This window comes from Haliotis rubra, unplaced genomic scaffold (genome assembly GCF_003918875.1).
Source record: "Haliotis rubra isolate DU_JTF1 unplaced genomic scaffold, ASM391887v1 Scf365, whole genome shotgun sequence".
NCBI classification, from domain to species: domain Eukaryota; kingdom Metazoa; phylum Mollusca; class Gastropoda; order Lepetellida; family Haliotidae; genus Haliotis; species Haliotis rubra.
This window is the reverse complement of record NW_025767041.1, coordinates 730237-751688: the sequence shown is the minus strand read 5'-3', so window position 1 is coordinate 751688 and position 21452 is coordinate 730237. Positions and strand designations below refer to the sequence as shown.

Genomic DNA, 21452 nt, shown 5'->3' with positions numbered 1-21452 from the left:
GGGTAAAACTAAACTCACTCACTCATTCTTGTATTTGAGTAGGATCAGTCATATTATTTCTGGACTTGGAAATCACAAAGGGTAATTAAGTGAGTGCTGCTTTCAACCATGTTTGACTGTCCACTTCCATAAATTTGAGACCCCATGGCCAAGTCACTGTTCAGGTACAATGCAGGGTGGCAAGGCCCATTTGCACAGATCAATCTTAGTTACAATCAATCTTAGGGCCATACAATTACCCGAATCCACTTGCACAAGGCCGATCTTAGTGCAATTGTAAGATGGCATGTATTTAAGATCGCGATCTTAGCTAAGATCAAACTCTTCAACGGTGGAGGTACGAATTTCTTAAACTTGACTCCTGTCTACAGCAGTTGACTTCAAGTGTGCATGCTGCGCAATGAAAATTGCGCAAACAGAAAGTGATACTGATCCCTGCACACAATACATACCTCCCATAAGTTTCATGAAAATTTCCCAGAACTTTTTATTGGAAACGAATGATATAACACATAATGTATGATTTGTCAATGAGACCTTGTTCGGACCAAATAAAAACGCAGCTATTTGGGGAAATCCTAAATATATCCATTTTTAGCGAAAGTAATGGCTTTCTTACAATAAGAAAATGAGATGTGGCTACAGAAGTGTTGTAAAGAATGCATATTTCCATACTTTTTGGGAAATAGTCAAATATTAAATAATATTTCGAGAGAGCAGTTGTCAAATATATATTGAAATCAAAGAGCCTTATAAGCAGAGTGTAGTGAAAAGCCGTCGTTAGAAACCAATCTTTATCCAATAAAATCACTTCTTACAAATGTGAAAAATACTCGGCAAGAGTACAGTGATATTGTTGATGTTCAGAGCTTTTCTAACGATACCGCCATCAAACGATTCGCTTCTATGTAAGTGACACGTGCCACTCACTAATTAACAAGAAACTGATTGACACTTCCCGCTTCTGAATAATCTCGGGGAGTCAATACCGCTAATCAACAAAATGTAAACACTTGCTTGTTTATACAGTCAAACTGCCCACTACATGTATTAATTACTCAGGTAAGTGTTACGCACTCACTCACTGATTAACAAGATACTGATTAACACTTCCCCGCTTCTGAACAATCTCGAGTCACAGCTAATTGTGTTGTTACATCATTTGGACCTAATTGCATCAAAGGGTTTACCGCTCTTTCATGTGCCGGTTTTACAGATTGGTTTTCATAACAACTTTATTCATGATATAACCCTATTATGCTGATAAGTATTTCTCTAAAAGTGAAATTCTTTTGAAACATAAATTTTTAATGCCTCATGTGTATGTCCCTATTTGATGAATACTTGTATATATTTAAAATGCATACTCAATTTGATTTTTCATGTTAACTTGTATCTAATTGTAGATTTCTTTAATGATGAACTAAGACAAAATCACTCCATGACCAAAAAGAAATATAAGTATGTTGAGCTCTGCAATTGGGCATGACAGACTCGACAGCAACGGCATAGGTCAAGGGAAACCACTCCCATCTTGCGTATAAACTAAAATTATCTGCTCTTGATTTAATGAAAAGGCCATGGCCATTGTTAGTCGCACGCGGACACCATTCGCTATTATCCTTTCCTTGATTATCCAAAAGGTATGTTGTTTCACATTTATTCCAACATTGAATTGGGTGGGAATAGTACTTTGTGATATCGACTCGATAGTTATGTGGTTCACTACAGCAAATAACAATATATCCGACATTAAGTCTGTTGTGCAATCTCCGTATTGTTGAGGTGTCGAGGCGAACCACAGTTTTATGCAAACAAAAAATATTTCAAAACGTAAAGATGATTATTTGCGTGAAACACCAACACTGACTTGAATGTCATTTTGTCACAGACTACAATGATCTTAGCTCCTTACAATTGGTCTGGACCAATTGTAAGTTTCGATTGTAACTTACAATGATCTTAGCCTACACAATTGCTTTGTGCAAGTGGATGGCGATCGTAGCCGAAGCCAAAGATCGCGATCTTACGGATTTACAATAATTGTAGCGCAAAGATTGTTCTGTGCAAGTGGGCCCAGGAAGATAGGTCATGCTGATACACTATTTCTAGTGATGTTATTCCCTCGACATGTTAATGAAGAAATGATAAAAACGGCTGTACATTTTATTCTCACCAGCATTATTTATACAAGACAGCAGAGTTCTGGATGACTAAGCACAGTAATCATTTCCATGGTGAAAGCATGATGGCACATACAGTGTCATAATTAAAAAAAGGCTTCTATTATATGACATATGCATGTTGTGTAATGCTCAGCAATATTCCAGCTATGGTAGCAGCTGGTAAAGTCTTGACCAGACACCTCAATGACTGATATTGTGAGATACGATGACAGGCACCCAAATCTTCAAGCCTGCCCACACTGCCCCATATTGCTGGGGACAAATTTGGTATTGCTGCAGAGGTGAAGCAATGAATATTCTAACACAGGAGTTACTTTTTTCTTCCTCCTCTTTCTTTCAGAGCCAGTGACACTGTAGCACCATTCAAGAAGTTGTAGAAAGCCAGTGTATTGGAGTCCTTGATGAAAATTCCCTGCAAAACAAGTAGATAATATGAAATAAAACCAAGTAACTTTTTAAACTTTTAATGGCCATGAACTGCCCTTTACTCAAGTCAAACTACATCCAATATTAACTTGTTGTATGTGTCACAGAATGAAGCACCTGTCATGTTGCTTGTTGTGTAAGGAGGTACCTCCATTCAGTGTGTGAAATAGCCACTGGTCTGCTAGCCTCCGGCCAGTAAATCGCCACAGTCACTGGCCCGACTGGCTGATAAATTTTCATGGGGTCATTTTGTAAATATATCACTCTCTCTGGCTTTTTAAGTCATAATACACTTAAATCATGCAAGATTAATGCCTGATAAAAAGTTCATCATATTAGCACCTTAATGTTGAAACACGTGTCTACATTCAAATTTCGGGCTAGTGAAATATTTTGTGAGCTAGCAACTTTCTGGCATAGTTAGCCCCCACCAGGTAGGTGTTTGTTGTGCAGGATTAGGCACCCAAGAGGTAACTTTATGTTGTTTGTTTCGGAGAATGAGGCACCCAAGAGGATGTTGTTTGTTTCGGAGAATGAGGCAGCTAAGAGATACCTCTGTGTTTGTTGTGCAGGATTAGGCACCCAAGAGGTAACTTTATGTTGTTTGTTTCGGAGAATGAGGCAGCTAAGAGATACCTCTGTGTTTGTTGTGCAGGATGAGGCACCCAAGAGGTAACTTTATGTTGTGTTTGTTTGCAGGATGAGGCACCCAAGAGGTAACTTTATGTTGTTTGTTTCGGAGAATGAGGCAGCTAAGAGATACCTGTATGTTTGTTGTGCAGGATGAGGCACCCAAGAGGTAACTTTATGTTGTTTGTTTCGGAGAATGAGGCAGCTAAGAGATACCTCTGTGTTTGTTGTGCAGGATGAGGCACCCAAGAGGTAACTTTATGTTGTTTGTTTCGGAGAATGAGGCAGCTAAGAGATACCTCTGTGTTTGTTGTGCAGGATGAGGCACCCAAGAGGTAACTTTATGTTGTTTGTTTCGGAGAATGAGGCAGCTAAGAGATACCTGTATGTTTGTTGTGCAGGATGAGGCACCCAAGAGGTAACTTTATGTTGTTTGTTTCGGAGAATGAGGCAGCTAAGAGGTACCTGTGTGTTTGCTGAACCCTAGACATATCTCTTGTTTCTAATGCAGGAGCATGGATGACTCACCTCATACTGCAGCTTTTGTTTGCCAGCCGGCATTCCTAGCGTCTCGTGCAGCTTGGCCTTGATCACAGACACCTGCACAGGAAACAACACTCATAAACACTGATTTCTATAAGGTCAAACTCTTTTCCACTCATTCAGAGAACAGCACAGTTTGATGAAAGAAAGAGAAAAGTGGCGTTTATTTATGTCACACAATTATTCTGTCTGTTCACCTAGCAGCAAATGGGTACCCAGTGGGATGATAAGTCATGTGACTATCAACCTTCTGGCGCCTCACAGGCAGCTTGGGTTATCTCAGGTCATAATCTGTCTGCGCTATGAGCTTGCTGCCGGTGTGGATTTAGAGCAATATAAATGGACTTATTATTATTAATTATAAATTATTTTAGTAAATGTAATGTAAATTTGTGAATATCTCAAGTCAAGTCATTTCTTTCATCTTATGGATACATGAGTAACTTCAAGTCATTTGGTCAAGTAACTTAGTGTAGCTTACGGAATCTGTGAGTGGTAATGTGAAGTCCAGCTTCTGTCCCTTGAGCTTCCATTCAGGCTTGTCTGGCACATTGGGCACAGCCACCTTGATTGTAACTGGACCCTGCAAACAACAGTCATGTAATACATACAGTTCATAAATTTACAGCAATGTCTTACTTGGATATGCGTAATATAGAACACACTTTATGGATAACAACTTCTTTTTATTCGTGAGTGCGACGTTTTGATACAGATTCTTGTACCGTTGTCTAGCATAATGGAACATGAAGAAGGGGGAAGTATATATATGCTGGATGTAACAATGTAACAAAGAAAACAACATAATTGGCTAGGCAGAAAGCTGATGAAGCCAGAGAGTAGACAAAGGACAGGCGTGGAAAGCCAATGATCAGACCTCTGTTACCAATTCCGACAGCAAATCAGCCATTTCCGACCACATCAAAGCAAGCCCCAATCATCAAATAGAGTGGTCTGACATGACCATTCTCTCTAACAAACAAACAGACTGCACTAAACGCAAGCTCACCGAAGCCATCCACATCAAACGCCAAAAGCCCACCATCAACCGAGACCAAGGATACTTCATTCCATCCGCTTATGATGCACTCATCCACCAAGCCCAATCTACTGTATAAACTCTGCTGTATAAACATCTCATTATTATTTGTGCATCACTGGCTTCCGCGCCTGTCCTTTGTCTACTCTCTGGCTTCATCAGCTTTCTGCCTAGCCAATTATGTTGTTTTCTTTGTTACATTGTTACATCCAGCATATATATACTTCCCCTTCTTCATGTTCCCTGTTAAACCCCAAACCATCATCATCATGTTCCATTATGCTTGACAACGGTACAATAATCTGTATCGAAACGTCGCACTCGCGAATAAAAAGAAGTTGTTATCCATAAAGTGTGTTCTATATTGTACTTCCCAACTTCTAAAATGCCACTCAAAGAAGTGGATATGCATAATATTAGTATACCTATCACACACAATACAATTTCCTTCTTCACTTTAAACACATAACACAGAAGATGACAATTTGCATCTTCTCTATCAAGGCACCTATTGCTATTGGTTACCAGAGCTATCTGTCCTTGATGCCCCAATGCCTTCTTGCTTCTAAGCATGTAGCTTGATGTCCCAAAGGGAAGCGGACAGGCCGGCCTGAGACTTGGGGTATCAGGATGAGTACATAACACATCCTGTCACTACATATTGCAGTGCTTATCAGTGCTCCTACAGTTGGGGGCAAGGCCTGCAGCTAGCAGTGTTTGTAACCAGTGCAGATCACTAGTAGTGTATCATCTGTCACATCCTTACTCAAACATGCTTCATGCCACATGCAAAATATCTGGCAAAAACCAGAAGAATTGGAACCCCACGTTGAAGACCAATCCCTCAGAATATATAATGCGATGCTGTGTAACACAAGGTAAACATCTTGAAAACAATTGTATTGACGATTGGAATGGTGTGGTCCCAACTGTTACATCCTCCACAGAGACATCTCTCAGATAGTTATTGGTGAAGCTATTATTCATTTGCCATATCTCTTCAGCCACTAAGCAGTATCTTAATATTTGTCACTGGTCTCCTGACTGGATTCCAGGGCCCTGCCTTAGTGTGGATAAGGAGGACCCAGTCCCTCGGGTTGGAGAGGATAAGGATGACCCAGTCCCTCGGGTTGGAGAGGATAAGGAGGACCCAGTCCCTCGGGTTGGAGAGGATAAGGAGGGCCCAGTCCCTCGGGTTGGAGAGGATAAGGAGGACCCAGTCCCTCGGGTTGGAGAGGATAAGGAGGCCCAGTCCCTCGGGTTGGAGAGGATAAGGAGGACCCAGTCCCTCGGGTTGGAGAGGATAAGGAGGGACCCAGTCCCTCGGGTTAGGAGAGAGGATAAGGAGGACCCAGTCCCTCGGGTTGGAGAGGATAAGGAGGACCCAGTCCCCTCAGGTTGGAGAGGGATAAGGAGGCCCAGTCCCTCGGGTTGGAGAGGATAAGGAGGCCCAGTCCCTCGAGGAGTTGGGAGAGGATAAGGAGGGCCCAGTCCCTTGGGTTGGAGAGGGATAAGGGGAGGCCCAGTCCTCGGGTTGGAGAGGATAAGGAGGACCCAGTCCCTCGGGTTGAGAGAGGATAAGGAGGACCCAGTCCCCGGGTTGGAGAGGATAAGGAGGCCCAGTCCCTCGGGTTGGAGAGGATAAGGAGGACCCAGTCCCTCGGGTTGGAGAGGATAAGGAGGACCCAGTCCCTCGGGTTGGAGAGGATAAGGAGGACCCAGTCCTTGGGTTGGAGAGGATAAGGAGGCCCAGTCCCTCGGGTTGGAGAGGGATAAGGAGGACCCAGTCCCTCGGGTTGGAGAGGATAAGGAGGACCCAGTCCTTGGGTTGGAGAGGATAAAGAGGCCCAGTCCCTCGGGTTGGAGAGGATAAGGAGGACCCAGTCCCTCAGGTTGAGAAGAGGATAAGGAGGACCCAGTCCCTCGGGTTGGAGAGGATAAGGAGGCCCAGTCCCTCGGGTTGGAGAGGATAAGGAGGACCCAGTCCCTCGGGTTGGAGAGGATAAGGAGGACCCAGTCCCTCGGGTTGGAGAGGATAAGGAGGCCCAGTCCCTCGGGTTGGAGAGGATAAGGAGGACCCAGTCCCTCGGGTTGGAGAGGATAAGGAGGCCCAGTCCCTCGGGTTGGAGAGGATAAGGAGGACCCAGTCCCTCGGGTTGGAGAGGATAAGGAGGACCCAGTCCCTCGGGTTGGAGAGGATAAGGAGGCCCAGTCCCTCGGGTTGGAGGAAGGAGGACCCAGTCCCTCGGGTTGGAGAGGATAAGGAGGCCCAGTCCCTCGGGTTGGAGAGGATAAGGAGGACCCAGTCCCTCAGGTTGGAGAGGATAAGGAGGACCCAGTCCCTCGAGGTTGGAGAGGAGGATAAGGAGGCCCAGTCCCTCAGGTTGGAGAGGATAAGGAGGACCCAGTCCCTCAGGTTTGGAGAGGATAAGGAGGACCCAGTCCCTCGAGGGTTGGAGAGGATAAGGAGGCCCAGTCCCTCGGGTTGGAGAGGATAAGGAGGACCCAGTCCCTCGGGTTGGAGAGGATAAGGAGGACCCAGTCCCTCGGGTTGGAGAGGATAAGGAGGCCCAGTCCCTCGGGTTGGAGAGGATAAGGAGGACCCAGTCCCTTGGGCTGGAGAGGATAAGGAGGACCCAGTCCCTCGGGCTGGAGATAAGGAGGTCCCTAAGGAGGGACCCAGTCCCCTGGGTCCCTAGGAGAGGAGAAGGATAAGGAGGCCCAGTCCCTCGGGTTGGAGAGGATAAGGAGGACCCAGTCCCTCGGGTTGGAGAGGATAAGGAGGACCCAGTCCCTCGGGTTGGAGAGCTTGAACATTTAGCCCTAGAGTAACTTCATTTCATACAATAATGTCTCAGCACAAACTTTCTTCAGAATACATTTCAGGGAGACTTGCAAGCATCCCTTATACCTGGAAGCTAGTGAGTGAACCACTAGGCTACAGATGTAACGAAGAACCACAATGCTTTTTATTTCAAGTACATGAGCCGTTTTAAGTCCATTTCCTAAAAACTCATGGAAAGTATGTTTGAAGATGAAATTGTTGATAAATATTGTTCCTGATTTTGGGGGGTTTACTTGTTAGATAATAATCATCTAAGAATGTAAACACACTAATTTCTAATTCCCTGGGCTCACATTCTCAGTGAAGACTGATGATTTTTGTCCATTTCATTATCTTGTCTTGACAGAATCCATTATGTGAAACGTGATCTACATCCTCTAGTTGAACTTTGGCTTCTGGTGTTCTGTTGATCTTTATATGGGTAATATTGACTGACTGACTGACTGACTGAGTTTGGTTTTACGCCGCTTTTAGCAATATTCCAGCAACATCACGGCGGGGGACACCAGAAATGGGCTTCACACATTGTGCCCATGTGAGGGTAATATTGAAGGCAAACATGGTCTCTCTTGGTCCCTCTGGTTCAATCCTGTAACTTCTTGGCTGGATATGGCTCACTTATGCATGGTCTACATGGATACATGTCCTTCTGTGTCATAATGCATTCAAGTGAAGTCCTGCTCACACAATGGTGTGCGCGCTCAGATAGCTACAGCCTTTGTACATGTCCCACACTTGCAATGCTATAAAGTGAGTGAGTGAGTGAGTTTAGTTTTACGCCACACTCTGCAATATTCCAGCTATATGTAAATAATCGATTCTGGACCAGACAATCCAGTGATCAACAGCATTAGCATCGATCTGTGCAATTGGGAACCGATGCCGTGTCAACCAAGTCAGGGATCCCATTAGTTGCCTCTTACGACAAGCATAGTCGCCTTTTGTGGCACACATGGATTGCTGAAGACCTATGCTACCCCGCATCTTCACGGGTCACAAAGCCATACAGATACTTCAACCTAATCAGACGAAGGAAGTAAGCCACAGATTCCTTTCAACCAGTGCAGATGATGTCAGGATCCCTTCTTGACTTGCCCAAATGACTAAAAATGTAAATGACAACACGGAAGTACATGTCCTCATGGCTCCTCATGCCATCGTCACCGCCTCCGTGGTGTAGTGGTTAGAGCGTCCGCCCGGTGAGCGGTGTAGTGGTTAGAACGTCCACCCGGTGAGCTGAAGGTCTCGGGTTTGATCCCCGACCGCATCATACCAAAAGATGTTAAAATATGGTACTTGTTGGTCCCTGCCTGGCACTCGGCATTAATGGGTACAAGGCAGGGGTGGAAATAACCCTTTGCCCAAAGCCCGAGTCCAGTGTTTTTTCTGTCGGGCAAGCAGATTTGTATATCACACTATACCAGTGTCCAGTTGATATTCCAATGTTAATTATGTTGTTTATTTAAAAAATCAACAAGAAAACGTCCGATATAGTGGAAAAATTATCAGGGCAAGCGATTTTACATGTGCCACTGTACCGGAGTACATTTGCAATTTTAGGGTTATTTCCATCCCTGCAAGGACTGGTCGGCTCGGAGTCAGTATAATGTATCTGAGTGGGATATTCATGCTTCACTGCGGCATGGTATCTCAGTGGGCTAGCACTATAAAACCAGCTTCAGTCTGGGCTAGTACAAGCAGCCACACATACACATACACACGCATGCACGTCGTCATATGAGCGAAATATCTCTCAAGCACGACGTTAAACCCAATTTCACCTCACCTCACCTCATGCCATCGTCAGGATAGCTGTGTACATATCTGCCAAGCTGTACACATATAATATATGAGTGATACTTGTCATCACCCTCAACAATTGCAATGAAACAACAAAATAAATAGGCAGAATGTTTTTGCCGGAATATGTTTTGTAGCCCCCATCTGTGGAACAAAGTACCAACATGTGTCAAGTGAACTAAAATTTTGCCAATGTAGTAATCTCCATGTAATATGCATGTGAACTTTCATTCATCAAGAACATTTAATAAGACAATGTTGAAGGACATAATTCCTGAAAAGCAACATATCTGTATACAATGTACATAAGTTTGAGAAATAAGTAGAAAAGTGACGGATCAAGGACAGATAACTCTGATTGGTAATCAAGTGCAATGATCAAAACCAGGAAATTGAAATGTATTGTGACACAAATAATTATGCTATAATTATCACCAACCATCAAGGATGTGCCAGTGCCTATCAGATATGAATGTTTGTTGTGTCTTCTGTAGAGGCATACCTTGTTCTTCTTGAGGAACTCCTCCTCAGGCATCAGGTTGTCTTCAGTTTTCTGCTTCTTGCTGGGGGGTTCGTCATCCATGGGACCGGATGGTGGGGGTGGTGGCCCAGGGCGATGAGGAGGGCCTGGGGGCCCAGGGGGACCTGGGTATCCTTGTGGGGGGCCAGGATGCATACCCATTGGTGGTCGCATGTGGGGCCCTCGCATGCCTACAACACAGTAACACAAGCTGTTATCACACATGTACCTACAGCACCAGTTGAAGCTTCACACAGATACTCCTGAACTGATCTCCAAGCAGTGGTTGTGGCCATCTCTTCATATTGGGTGATAGTTCTGTTATTGAACAAGACCGATATCTATGTATGACCCGTACACAGTAAAAACTCAGTCTCCGTTTGAAACAAACTGTACTTGGACAAAACACACATATATAGATACTGCTCAGTGACAGTCAGTCACATTTGACCCAGCATGGTCTAATGGCAGTTCACCTACAACTGACTTTGTAACATAGATCTCAAAGTTTGGGATTGTTATCAAAGTAATTTCAACAAACTGTGTTATCAGCTGCTTACTAAACATACTGGGAAATGACAGATGTCAAGCTTTAGCATACCTCCAGTTGAGCTAATAATCCGACATAACTGCATCAAGCTATTTAACATAAGCTGTACCAAGTGTTCTGGTGACAGCAGAAGCTGCATGAACTCACTCACCCATCATCATCGGAGGTCTGGGAGGCAGGACCATCACTCCTCCCGGGGGATGCATGGGGACTTGATGGGACACACGCATCTGCTGGGGTGGAGGTCTGTTGGGAGGCTGGGGAGGTCCTGGCTGTGAACCTGGGGGTGGAGGAGCGGACTTCGGGGGAGGAGGTGGTGGTGGGGCAGAACCTGCTTTAGGCATGGCAGGTCCAATCTTCTCTTTCTCTTCATCAGGCCTGAGTAGCATTATATAGGAAACAGGTCATGACTATGGTGAAAACAAGTCAAGTATGCACACAGCTGTCATTTTACAGGCTTGGGTTGTCATGTTACTTTTCTTTAATCAGTTAATTCTTCTATAAGATTATTCATATACTAAGTATCTTGTAGGCATCACATCATATTGTATTAGAGGTGATACTGATAGCTCCAGATGCCACAAAGACAACAAACATCACAGCAAATACCAGTAGAAGGCTGTACTTACAGCAGTCCCTTGACCTTGTGTATGGTGGCAATCTGCTCTTCAATAGAGATGTTCTCCCTTGCCCTCTGTGACACTTTCTCCATGGAGGCTGTGTGGCCGTCCCACACAATCTTCGATCGCTCCTTCTTGTCTTCCTCTCCGATCTGTATAAAAGCACATAGTTGTTAAACTGCTAGACACAGGAGATTCACATCAACCTCACACTAACCATGAAAGCACCTCAAAGGGCTACGTAGATGTATATTATAAATCTTATGTTTGTTAATAATTTCAATGCCAACTATAAGAAACATTAAATCTGAAATGTGTGTTTAATTTTATTCTATTGGTCCTGTCAATTTCCAATGGGTCAGACAGACATTTGAAACTTACAGGACCCAATGTCCTGTTACTCTGAAACACCATTCGTGAACACTGCAATGGTACTACTGTGTAATGAGAGACACTGAAAGTACCTTGGTTCAAGGTCTGTGGTGAACTGCACCATGTGCAAATCCCAAACAATCATAGCCAGTGTAGAAAGATAGCCCGTCCCAACGTCCGAGACGGGTGAATTTTGTGGAGGACGGGTTAAAAAAATATCTAGTCCGTCCTCATGTCGGGTCAATTTTAGCAAACCAATGACATATATATAATGATTATAACCTTTTTGAATATTTACTGCCGAAGGTGTTTTATTTATATTTGGAGGACAGGCTAGATTTTGGCAGGACTGGTAAAAATATTGACCTGCCAGTCCTGTGGACAGGCTAGATTTTCTACATCTTTCCTACACTGTCATAGCCCTTCTGCAGGTAATATTGATTCAACTCTCTGTTCAACACCTCAAACATTGAAATCTCCATCACGCGCATGAGAGCATCACAGACACAAAAATAAGAATGTACCATAGTCTGAAAATCTACTATGAACTGTTCAAATATATTGTTGAACTATGTATATTTGACCAAATTAGTATTGGAGTACATAATATGACATGTTCACTTCTATAACGTGACAGATTCCATTCCCCAATAGGCTACATACACTACAGGAGGCAATGCTACACTAAGTAAACAGAAGTCCATGTGTTTGTTGTTTTATCTAGATTGTCTAGTGTTGGTAGATTCTTCCATCCAAAGTGTTAAAGTGAAGTACTGTGAAGATCTATGACCCAAACCCTGAACTTGCAGCAGGTGTTTACTTTCAGAATGGGGAGGTGTAGACAGCTTGCATTTAGACAAAAGGTCCATCAGACACAGTGCAGAAGCATTTGCAGGATAATGTTAATAGTTGAAGTTCAACTCTGGCTATTACAGGCATCCATTTTGTTGGTTTGTTGTTTAACACTGCACTCAGCAAGTGTCCAGCTATATAATGGTGGTCTGTAAATAAGTCTTGACCAGCTTGACCAGACAATCCAGTAACTGACATCAGTAACAAGCATCAATGTATTACAACTGGGATACCTTGAGATGCATCAGCTATGTCAGCGGGCTTGACCATCCAATTCTGTTTGTCGCCTCTAATGACAAGCATGAGTTGCGGAAGATCAATTCTAACCTATATCTTGGGTTGATCTGACTTTAATGTTCCCACCTCTTAAATGAAACCCACTGGTAGTGCAGACTGCTACTTTAGGTATCCCAGCTATATACCAATTTCTAAACAAAACAGTAATTCCATATAGACATTACCTTTTTACCAATCTGTGTTTCCTCTGTGCCAACACCAAAGATATCAGTACGCCTCTCTGCGAGCTGCTTGAGGTTGGTGTCAATGGCAGAGCCAGCAGCGTACACCTCCTCCTGTTCCTTCATTTCCTCCATCTGCCTCTGTTTCGCCTCCATCCACTTGGGGTTGAGCAGCCCTATCCTCATGTGCTCTGGCACCTTGTGGGCAGGGATCTTCTCCCCTGTGATGGGTGACACCATGTACTGGTCTGGCCCACCCTCTGCTGTGACGGGGCGTGCTGCAAACATCGTCATCACCATGGTCACAAGTACAATTAGCTACATGCTATGTGAAAATGTTAAACTGTGGTGTAAAAAAAAACAAGCAAACCCGTGAAGATCTGGGTTAGAATTGATCACCCATGCTTGTCGTAAGAGGCGACCAATGGGATCGGGTGGGCAGGCTCACTTTGTTAACACATGTCATCGTATCCCAAGTGCGTAGATCGATGCTCATGCTGTTGATCACTGGATTGTCTGGTCAAGACTCGATCACTTACAGACCTCCGCCACATAGTTGGAATATTGCTGAGTGTGGCGTAAGACTAAACTCACACACTCACTCACTAACTCACTCATACAAATATACAAACAATGTCGGGGGAAGACTGGACCGTGGCTGCTTTGTCTTCATAAGCAATACTTAAAATCATTCAAAATAATCTCAAAAGTAAATATTGTTTTCTCAGATGATGGTATAGAATTAACAGAGAAAATATCGAATTTATCGTTTTAACATGCCTGTTTCACCTGCCCAGGAAAGGATGGAAGACAATGTTTGCCAAATGTTTGGTGCCATAAATCATATGAATGTACAGTCCCTAGTTTACAGTAAAACCCTCTAACAATTTACAGATATGTCCCTGTATAGCTTCTATGAAAACTGTCAGGAATCAGGGTATTTCCACATTTGATTTATGACATTAAGAAAGTCTACTGACATTACGAACAATGTATTATCTATTAATTAAGACTGTGTAAGATAAAAGTACAGTTCTTTCAAAAGCCCAGTGTCCTTCAATATGGAGTAGTATTGTCCACACAGAACCTACCCTTGGGGTTGTAGTCTTTCCTGATGATCACCTGGTCCGGTGTGGGGGGCAGTGGGGGTGCCTCTGATGGAGGGGTGGGGGAGGTGGCGGTGGTGCAGCAGCTTTAGACTTGGGTGGTCTGTCCATCACTTCCTCGTCTGAATCTTCCTCCATATCCTAAACACCAGATAAGTATGAACTAACCATCACCATACAAGGTTGGCTATATACATCATCAAACAAGGTTGGCTATCATACAAGGTTGGCTATATACATCATCAAACAAGGTTGGCTATATACATCATCATACATGGTTGGCTATATACATCATCATACATGGTTGGCTATATACTTCTGCATACAAGTATGAGTATGTCTGAGAAAAAGTTAATTGAATGGGGTGCTGGTTTCTGAATTGACTATAATTTGAACTTTGTCTTCCATTAAGAAAAAAACTGGGATTGGAGATAAAACCTATTAACTTGCCAGTTTGACTCACCTGAACCTGAATGTCGTCGTTCGACTGTCCCCCAGGGCCATTCTTCCCTGGACCCTGGTCTTCATCATCGCCTTCCTCGTCAGACTCCATCTCCATGTCATTGTCAATCTGCATCACACACACACATCATGACATCACATTCACAGCAATGCACATGCCACACGTCACTCCCATACATCATCATATCACATACACTGGATCATCATAGTACCTACACTGGATCATCATATTACCTACATTGGATTATCATATCACTACATTGGATCATCATATTACCTACAGGGATCGTCATATCACTACACTGGATCATCATATTACCTACACTGGATCATCATATTACCTACACATTGGATCATCATATTACCTACATTGGATGGATCATACATATCATCATCTACTACATTGGATCATCATACCTACACTGGATATCATATTACCTACATCTGGATCATATTACCTACACTGGATATCACATACATGGATACCTACATTGGATCATCCTACATATCACTACACTGGATCATCATCATATTACCTACACTGGATCATCATATTACCTACACTGGATCATCATATTACCTACACTGGATCATCATATTACCTACACTGGATCATCATATATTACCTACACTGGATCATCATATTACCTACATTGGATCATCATATTACCTACACTGGATCATCATATCATACCTACATTGGATCATCATATCACTACTACTGGATCATCATATCATCATATCACTACACTGGATCATCATATCACTACACTGGATCATCATATCACTACACTGGATCATCATATCACTACACTGGATCATCATATCACCTACACTGGATCATCATATTACCTACACTGGATCATCATATTACCTACTGGATCATCATATACCTACACTGGATCATCATATTACCTTCATACCTACACTGGATCATCATATCACCTACATTGGATCATCATATTACTACACTGGATCACCTACACTGGATCATCATATTACCTACATTGGATCATCATATCACTACACTGGATCATCATATTACCTACACTGGATCATCATATCACCTACACTGGATCATCATATCACCTACACTGGATCATCATATTACCTACACTGGATCATCATATCACCTACACTGGATCATCATATCACCTACACTGGATCATCATATCACTACCTACATTGGATCATCATATCACTTTTGGATTTACCAGATTAATTAGTGATTTATATATATATATTTGAAATAACCCTGACGGCAACTTTATAATGGCACTGAATTGTAATCCTTTCTACATTATAAATTATAAAAGTATATACACTGTCATAGACAAAGCGGGGTATTACTATACAAAAACATACTATGAACATAGCAATAAGTATATAAACCTACTCCAACATGGAGAAGTTATCAAAATACTACATGAAATATCAGTACTGGCAATAAGGCTAGACTTAAGCTAGGTATATCAATAGCCCTCTAACAACTGTAGAGTTTTAAAGCTGAATAATACATGTATGAATAGCATACATATTAATCTACGTAAGACTATCATCATATCACCTACTGAGGGATCATAATATCTGCTGCACTGGAGGACCATAGGACCTAAATGGCAGGATACCTGAGGAGAAAATTACCATACCGTGGTGATTATATCTCAGGTGGTGATTAGCAAACACCATGTCGGATTTCCAAAACATCCCTCCATGATGGTATTTAGTGACCGGTTACATTGTGGCTGCGTGGAGAGCTAAGGCTCTGATTTCGCGTGAGGATTTGTTGCTGCTCTTGGAGGGTCAATCCAGCCTTGTAGGCACAAGTATGACAGTTCTAATCCCATTTAGATAGGTGGTATAGGTGGTAAGTGAGAGACCTCGGTTCGACTTGTTTCGCCGCTAAAAGGGATGAATAATGCGCTTGAGATGTCGGCTGCCTTGGTTTGGAATGTCAGAGATGATTTCGAGAGCTCTGACTGGCATAGAGATAAGTCCAGGGTGCATCTTGAGATCGATCAGAGAACGGATAGTGCAGGATATGGAATAATCTGTCTCGGTTCGACCTGGCAATTGATTCTTAGCTTATGAAGAGTCCCATCGCGAAACCCATGCACTGTGTTTGTGATTGTCATCAAACTGTATCCTCTCGTAATCTAGTGCGTGAATTTCAGACATCCTGGCTGCAGTAGCTAGCTGAACAACAGGATAACCGCTGTGTGAGAAGTTCAAAGTTCGTTGAATCTAACGGTTCATAACTTTCACTTGTGAGGTGTTGAAGCACTATATTTAGATCCCACGCTGGCGCGCGGAATTTCACTTTCTGATCTTCCAAACGAAAAGAGCGTAGCAAGGCGAGTAACTCTGACGTCTTCGTTAACTTGAACTAACCGAACTAATCGCGGCAAGATATGTTGACAATGTCGAGCCCTTCAAATGTTTCTTTTGACGTAGGTAACACAGATAATCAGCCACTTGTGGATGTGTAGCATCTCTCGCTGTAAATCCCTTATTTGCTGCGTAGTTTTGAAACTTTGCCACTTGTCGTCGCTACAAGTTCACGAGTAGAATAGCGTAAAGCAAATGTGACTGCTTTTTGCCGCCTTGTAGTGGTGAATATCCTCTCTTGTTCAAACACACTTTAATACAGTCCATACGTGAAGTTGGTACACTTCTGGGTTTCGCGGCGCTTGTTTGGTGTGAGGATGTATTAGTAGATTCGAGCGCTTTGGTAGCTTTAGTGTTGGTTGTCCGATTTCTTGAATTAGAATTGAAACCACGCTCTGGCTGGCCAGTAGGGCGCGACCAAAGTTAGTTGTAGCCTCTGTGTTTGTCTGATTTCCTGTAACACTTGAGGGATTAGCACTGGCGGCGGAACGCGTACGCCGTTGAGGCCTTCCCAGGATATGCTTAGAGCGTCCGTTGCCCATGCTTGTGGATCCGGGACAGGTGATACTTAATGTCGTTAGCTGATTGTTGAAGCGAGTGGCTTAATAGGTGTACTAGCGGCGCTCCTATTTGTTTGATAATCTGTGCGAAGATTTCTGTATGGAGCATCCATTCTGTCGGTGCCGGTAGGCGTGGCGAGAGAGTCGCCTGCTAGTACATTCTTGGCTTCGGGAATGTGACATGCTCTGACATGTAGGTTGAGATCGTTGATTAGATCGAACAGTTGAAAGCATACAGTCAAAAGGCTTGATGATCTCGTTAAGCCTTGTTTGTTCACATAATACGCCACTGTTGAGTTGTCGGTATGAATCATCAGATGTGCCTGTCATAGAATGGTACTCCAATGACGACATGGCGTTGATTACCGCTTTCATCTCTAACATGTTTATATGGAGCTTGCTTTCTTGCTGATTCCATATGCCTGATGTCGTCCGGTTGGCGAGGATGAGCTCCCAACCTTGGAGCCGACGCGTCTATACATATAGAGATGGGTTTGGAATTCGGCTCTGTTAAATAGATGCCTTCGCGAGACATACGACCTCCTGGTCCACCATAGTAGATGAGGTCTGAGGTGCACCGGTAGACTGAATGGTTGTAGATCGTCAAGATGAGCGTTGATGAAGACCTGTAATGGGCGAACCGTAGCCTGCCTCTTAGTGTCAAATCTTGGGCTGACGTGAGGAGACCCAATAGACTCTGCCATTGTCGTAGTGGTAACGGGAGTAAGCTGGTGGAATGGTCTGTTGGATCTTGAGCCAGCGGTCTTCTGGAACGACGACACACGGTTGAGCGTCGTGTTAAATCGAATGCCTAGAAACTGCAGATCTTGGGCGAAGGTACTAGGTCCGACTTGAGTAGATTTACTAACCATCCCAGCTGTGTTAGTAGCTTGATGATGTAATTTAACTGTAGTTTGAGACGCTGTGGATCTTGATCTACTTGTATCCCACGTCGTCGAGGTAGAACACACTTTCGCGTAGCCCCTTGGACGATGTAGGTAGGTGACGGATGGGTTTTGTTACTCTTGTAAATAACCAGGGGCTGATGATATTCGAAATGGAGTACTTTCCATTGGTAATGCAGCCCGATCCAGTGTAAATCGTAAAGTATTTCTTGGATTCGGGATGTATCGGGATGTGTAGATACGCATCTTGTAGATCTAAACTGGCCATGTAATCCATGGGACGGATTAAGTGCTGTAACTGGGGTAGATGTATCATGTGAAACTTTGGTGGTTTGCGTAGATAATCTCTGTTGAACGTGCTCATGTTGTAGATGAGTCTGTATTTCTCCTTGGAGTTTTTCTTGGGTACTAGGAAAACTGGGGAGTAGAAACCTGGTCCGATGTTTACTTGATCTAGTACTTCTATGGCCTGCTTGTTCAGGAGGGAAGTAATAGCCTCTCTTAACTTTGGTAGTTGTTGTGTCTGGAAGTCGAACTTGTAAGGGTTGACTGTCAGCGGAGGCGTGGCCTTTAGTTGGATACGATATCCGTGATGAAGAATGTTGGAGACATATGGGTCTTGTAACATTCCCCAGTTCTCCCAGTATAGTTGAAGGCGTCCACCCACTTGTGACGGTTGTACTGGAACGGCTTGGGGTGGAAGACTCCAGTCGTTCCGAACCTGACTTTCAGCGCTTTATAGTTGCGGGAACCTCTGGGTGCCCTGCCTCTTCCTGATCCTCCTCTGTAGTTGCCAAATGGGCGTAATTTTAAAAGAATCTCTTCCCCTGGAACTGGCTATCTTTTTATCCCGTCAAGGTCTCTGTAATCCAGTGAATTTAGATTTCCCTGAATATCTTTGTGAAGTCTGTCTGATGACGCTGGCTAGCGTATCAGACTTTATCATAAGGACTTCTCTAGAATCCTTAGTGACTTCCTTGGAGACTTTCTCTATTCCTCCATCGAAGATGGATGGAGCAGACCACTGGGCTGTATAGAGTGGAGCTGTAAACTGCTCACCCCAGTTGCAGGAAGCGAGGAGGCCTTGACGACGGGCTAAGGTTAAGGCTGCTGAGACTGATGTGAGATGGTCCGTAAGGAACTGCTGGTCCTTCTTCTGCATAAGTAGGGCCGAGTAAATCATTCTATCATCTTCAGATGTCGTGTCACGAAATCTGGTGATAAGAGTCTCATTGATCGTTCTAGATCTATTAAGGCCAAAGAACATTAAGCCTAGTCATGGTTTCTAACTGAACCAACTTGCGATCGTCAATCTTGTAGTTCTTGTTCTTGACATCATTGATCAACTTGTAGTTGTCGTCTATGTCTTGTGCCTTGAGGAGCGAGTTCCATGTTGTGGGTTGAAAACTTGTTAGCATGGAACTGTGGTAAATGTGCTGTTTGGACTTTAGTGGCTTTGTGGAAGGCTGAGTCCAAATTCTTCGGTACCGCAGCAATCGGGTCGATCGGTGGTAAGGTGATGGCATCAGCATCGTCCTCCTTCATCAAATAAGTCTGCACTGAGTTGTTACTCTTGGAAGGTGAAGAAAGGTCTAGGTTGTTTACAATCCAGTATCGTATCTCAGCGTCTGAGAAGATGATGCCTCCATCGTCTTCTGTAATGGAATCGCCGATAAGAGGTTGATGCTCTTGTGATGGTGGTATATATGGTTTTATTGCTGTACAGGGTGACGATAAAGGAGACCTGCCTTGGGACTTCTGTGAAGACCTGTTAGGAGATCTGTGTGGAGATCGATGTGGTGATCTATGAGGTGATCGGCGAGGTGAACGGCGAGGCGAACGATATGATCTTGGTGATCGGCCTGATGAGCTGCGTCTTGACTTTCGCGGAGACCTGTGAGGTGAACGCTGATAGCTTCGCGAAGCCCTTGAGGAATCTGCAGATGATCGTCTGGACGAAGATGATTTAGAACCTGCTACTGGTGTCCTTCGTGAAGCCTTAACTGTGTCCGGTTCTGGGGAGTGACGGCTTGACCTTCGCAAAGGCTTTCGTGAAGTCGGGGGTTCCAAGTCTGACTCCAAGGACGACGTAGTCTTCCTTCTGGAATCTTTATAAGAGTGATGATCCTCCGAGTCCGGGGAAGGTGATGATCTTCTAACCCTTCGTGCAGGCTGTTCATCTGGGTCCTTCCTGGAGGTAGACTGTGACTTCCTTCGTGAAGGTGGCTTGGTCGTGGCCGCTACGTTGACGGAGTGTCCCTCTGGGCAGTCGTCTGCGTTGGTGCCTTCGTGAATGTCCTTCTCGGCTGGTTGCAGTCTATAACGGTCCTCCATCATCTGCATGATCTTCTGTATCATGTCGTCTGGGATGGTCTGCGACGGGCCCCTCAGAATGATCGTCGGACATCAGTGTAGAGACATCAGGCTGCCTGGCGATCTCTGCTGACGTTACTGTAGCTGACACCGGTCGCTTCTTGTGGCGTAGATCGGGTATGATGATCGGCTGATCGTCATACAGGCCCAGTTCAGCGGCGGGAAGAATCTCGGCTGAGAACGTTCTAGCTGGCTTCTTAGCTTTTCCCTTGGAGGTCGACGCTGCCCTGGGGGTACGGAGTTTATGCTGTGACGAAGTCGATGCCCTCTTAGACTTCTGCTGCGAAGACGGGATGTCTGGGGAAGCAGGTCGCTTCTTGGAGACGGCGGACTGCATCCCACGCCCCTCCTCCGAAGGAATCTCTAGCGGAACACCAGACGGGAGGGGGTCGTCCGACAGCAGTTGACTGGCTAGAGGGTCCGATGTATCGGCCATGCCTAGGCTTGTTTACGTGATCTATCTGCTGCACGTCTCAAGACGCAAAAACGATTTTTGTTAAATGCAGAAATGGATAAATTAATACAATAACTGCAACGTGAAGTAAACGCACAAGGCGTAGTACAGCTCGGACATATTAAATGCGGATCAGCAGCAGAAAAACGTAATCTACAAACAGTACAGATTTTCATTCACATAAACTTAGCTGAACAATCACGGAAAACCGTGAATAAACAGTAGAATTACGAGTAATAATCAATACATATTGTTAAAGGATACTAGCTACACCTCTTTAGTAAGGAATAAGAGGTAATAAACTAACAATAATCAAAGGATATAGTGTGCAGGGAGACACAGGCGCTCTCACATCCTGCTCAC

General features: G+C 44.0%; 1 protein-coding gene across 1 annotated transcript in view; it reads right to left on the bottom strand.

The window, feature by feature from the left end:
* Positions 1-2152: 2152 nt before the first annotated feature.
* LOC124285665 (splicing factor 3A subunit 1-like) overlaps positions 2153-21452 on the bottom strand; it is a 28178-nt gene continuing 8878 nt past the window's right edge. The window contains 11 exon segments of the mRNA XM_046721938.1: positions 2153-2598; positions 3771-3842; positions 4267-4368; positions 9972-10180; positions 10691-10917; positions 11169-11311; positions 12845-13119; positions 13933-13998; positions 14001-14088; positions 14411-14518; positions 19610-20648. Coding sequence (XP_046577894.1) covers positions 2497-2598; positions 3771-3842; positions 4267-4368; positions 9972-10180; positions 10691-10917; positions 11169-11311; positions 12845-13119; positions 13933-13998; positions 14001-14088; positions 14411-14518; positions 19610-20648 — 2431 coding nt within the window. The 3' untranslated portion in view covers positions 2153-2496.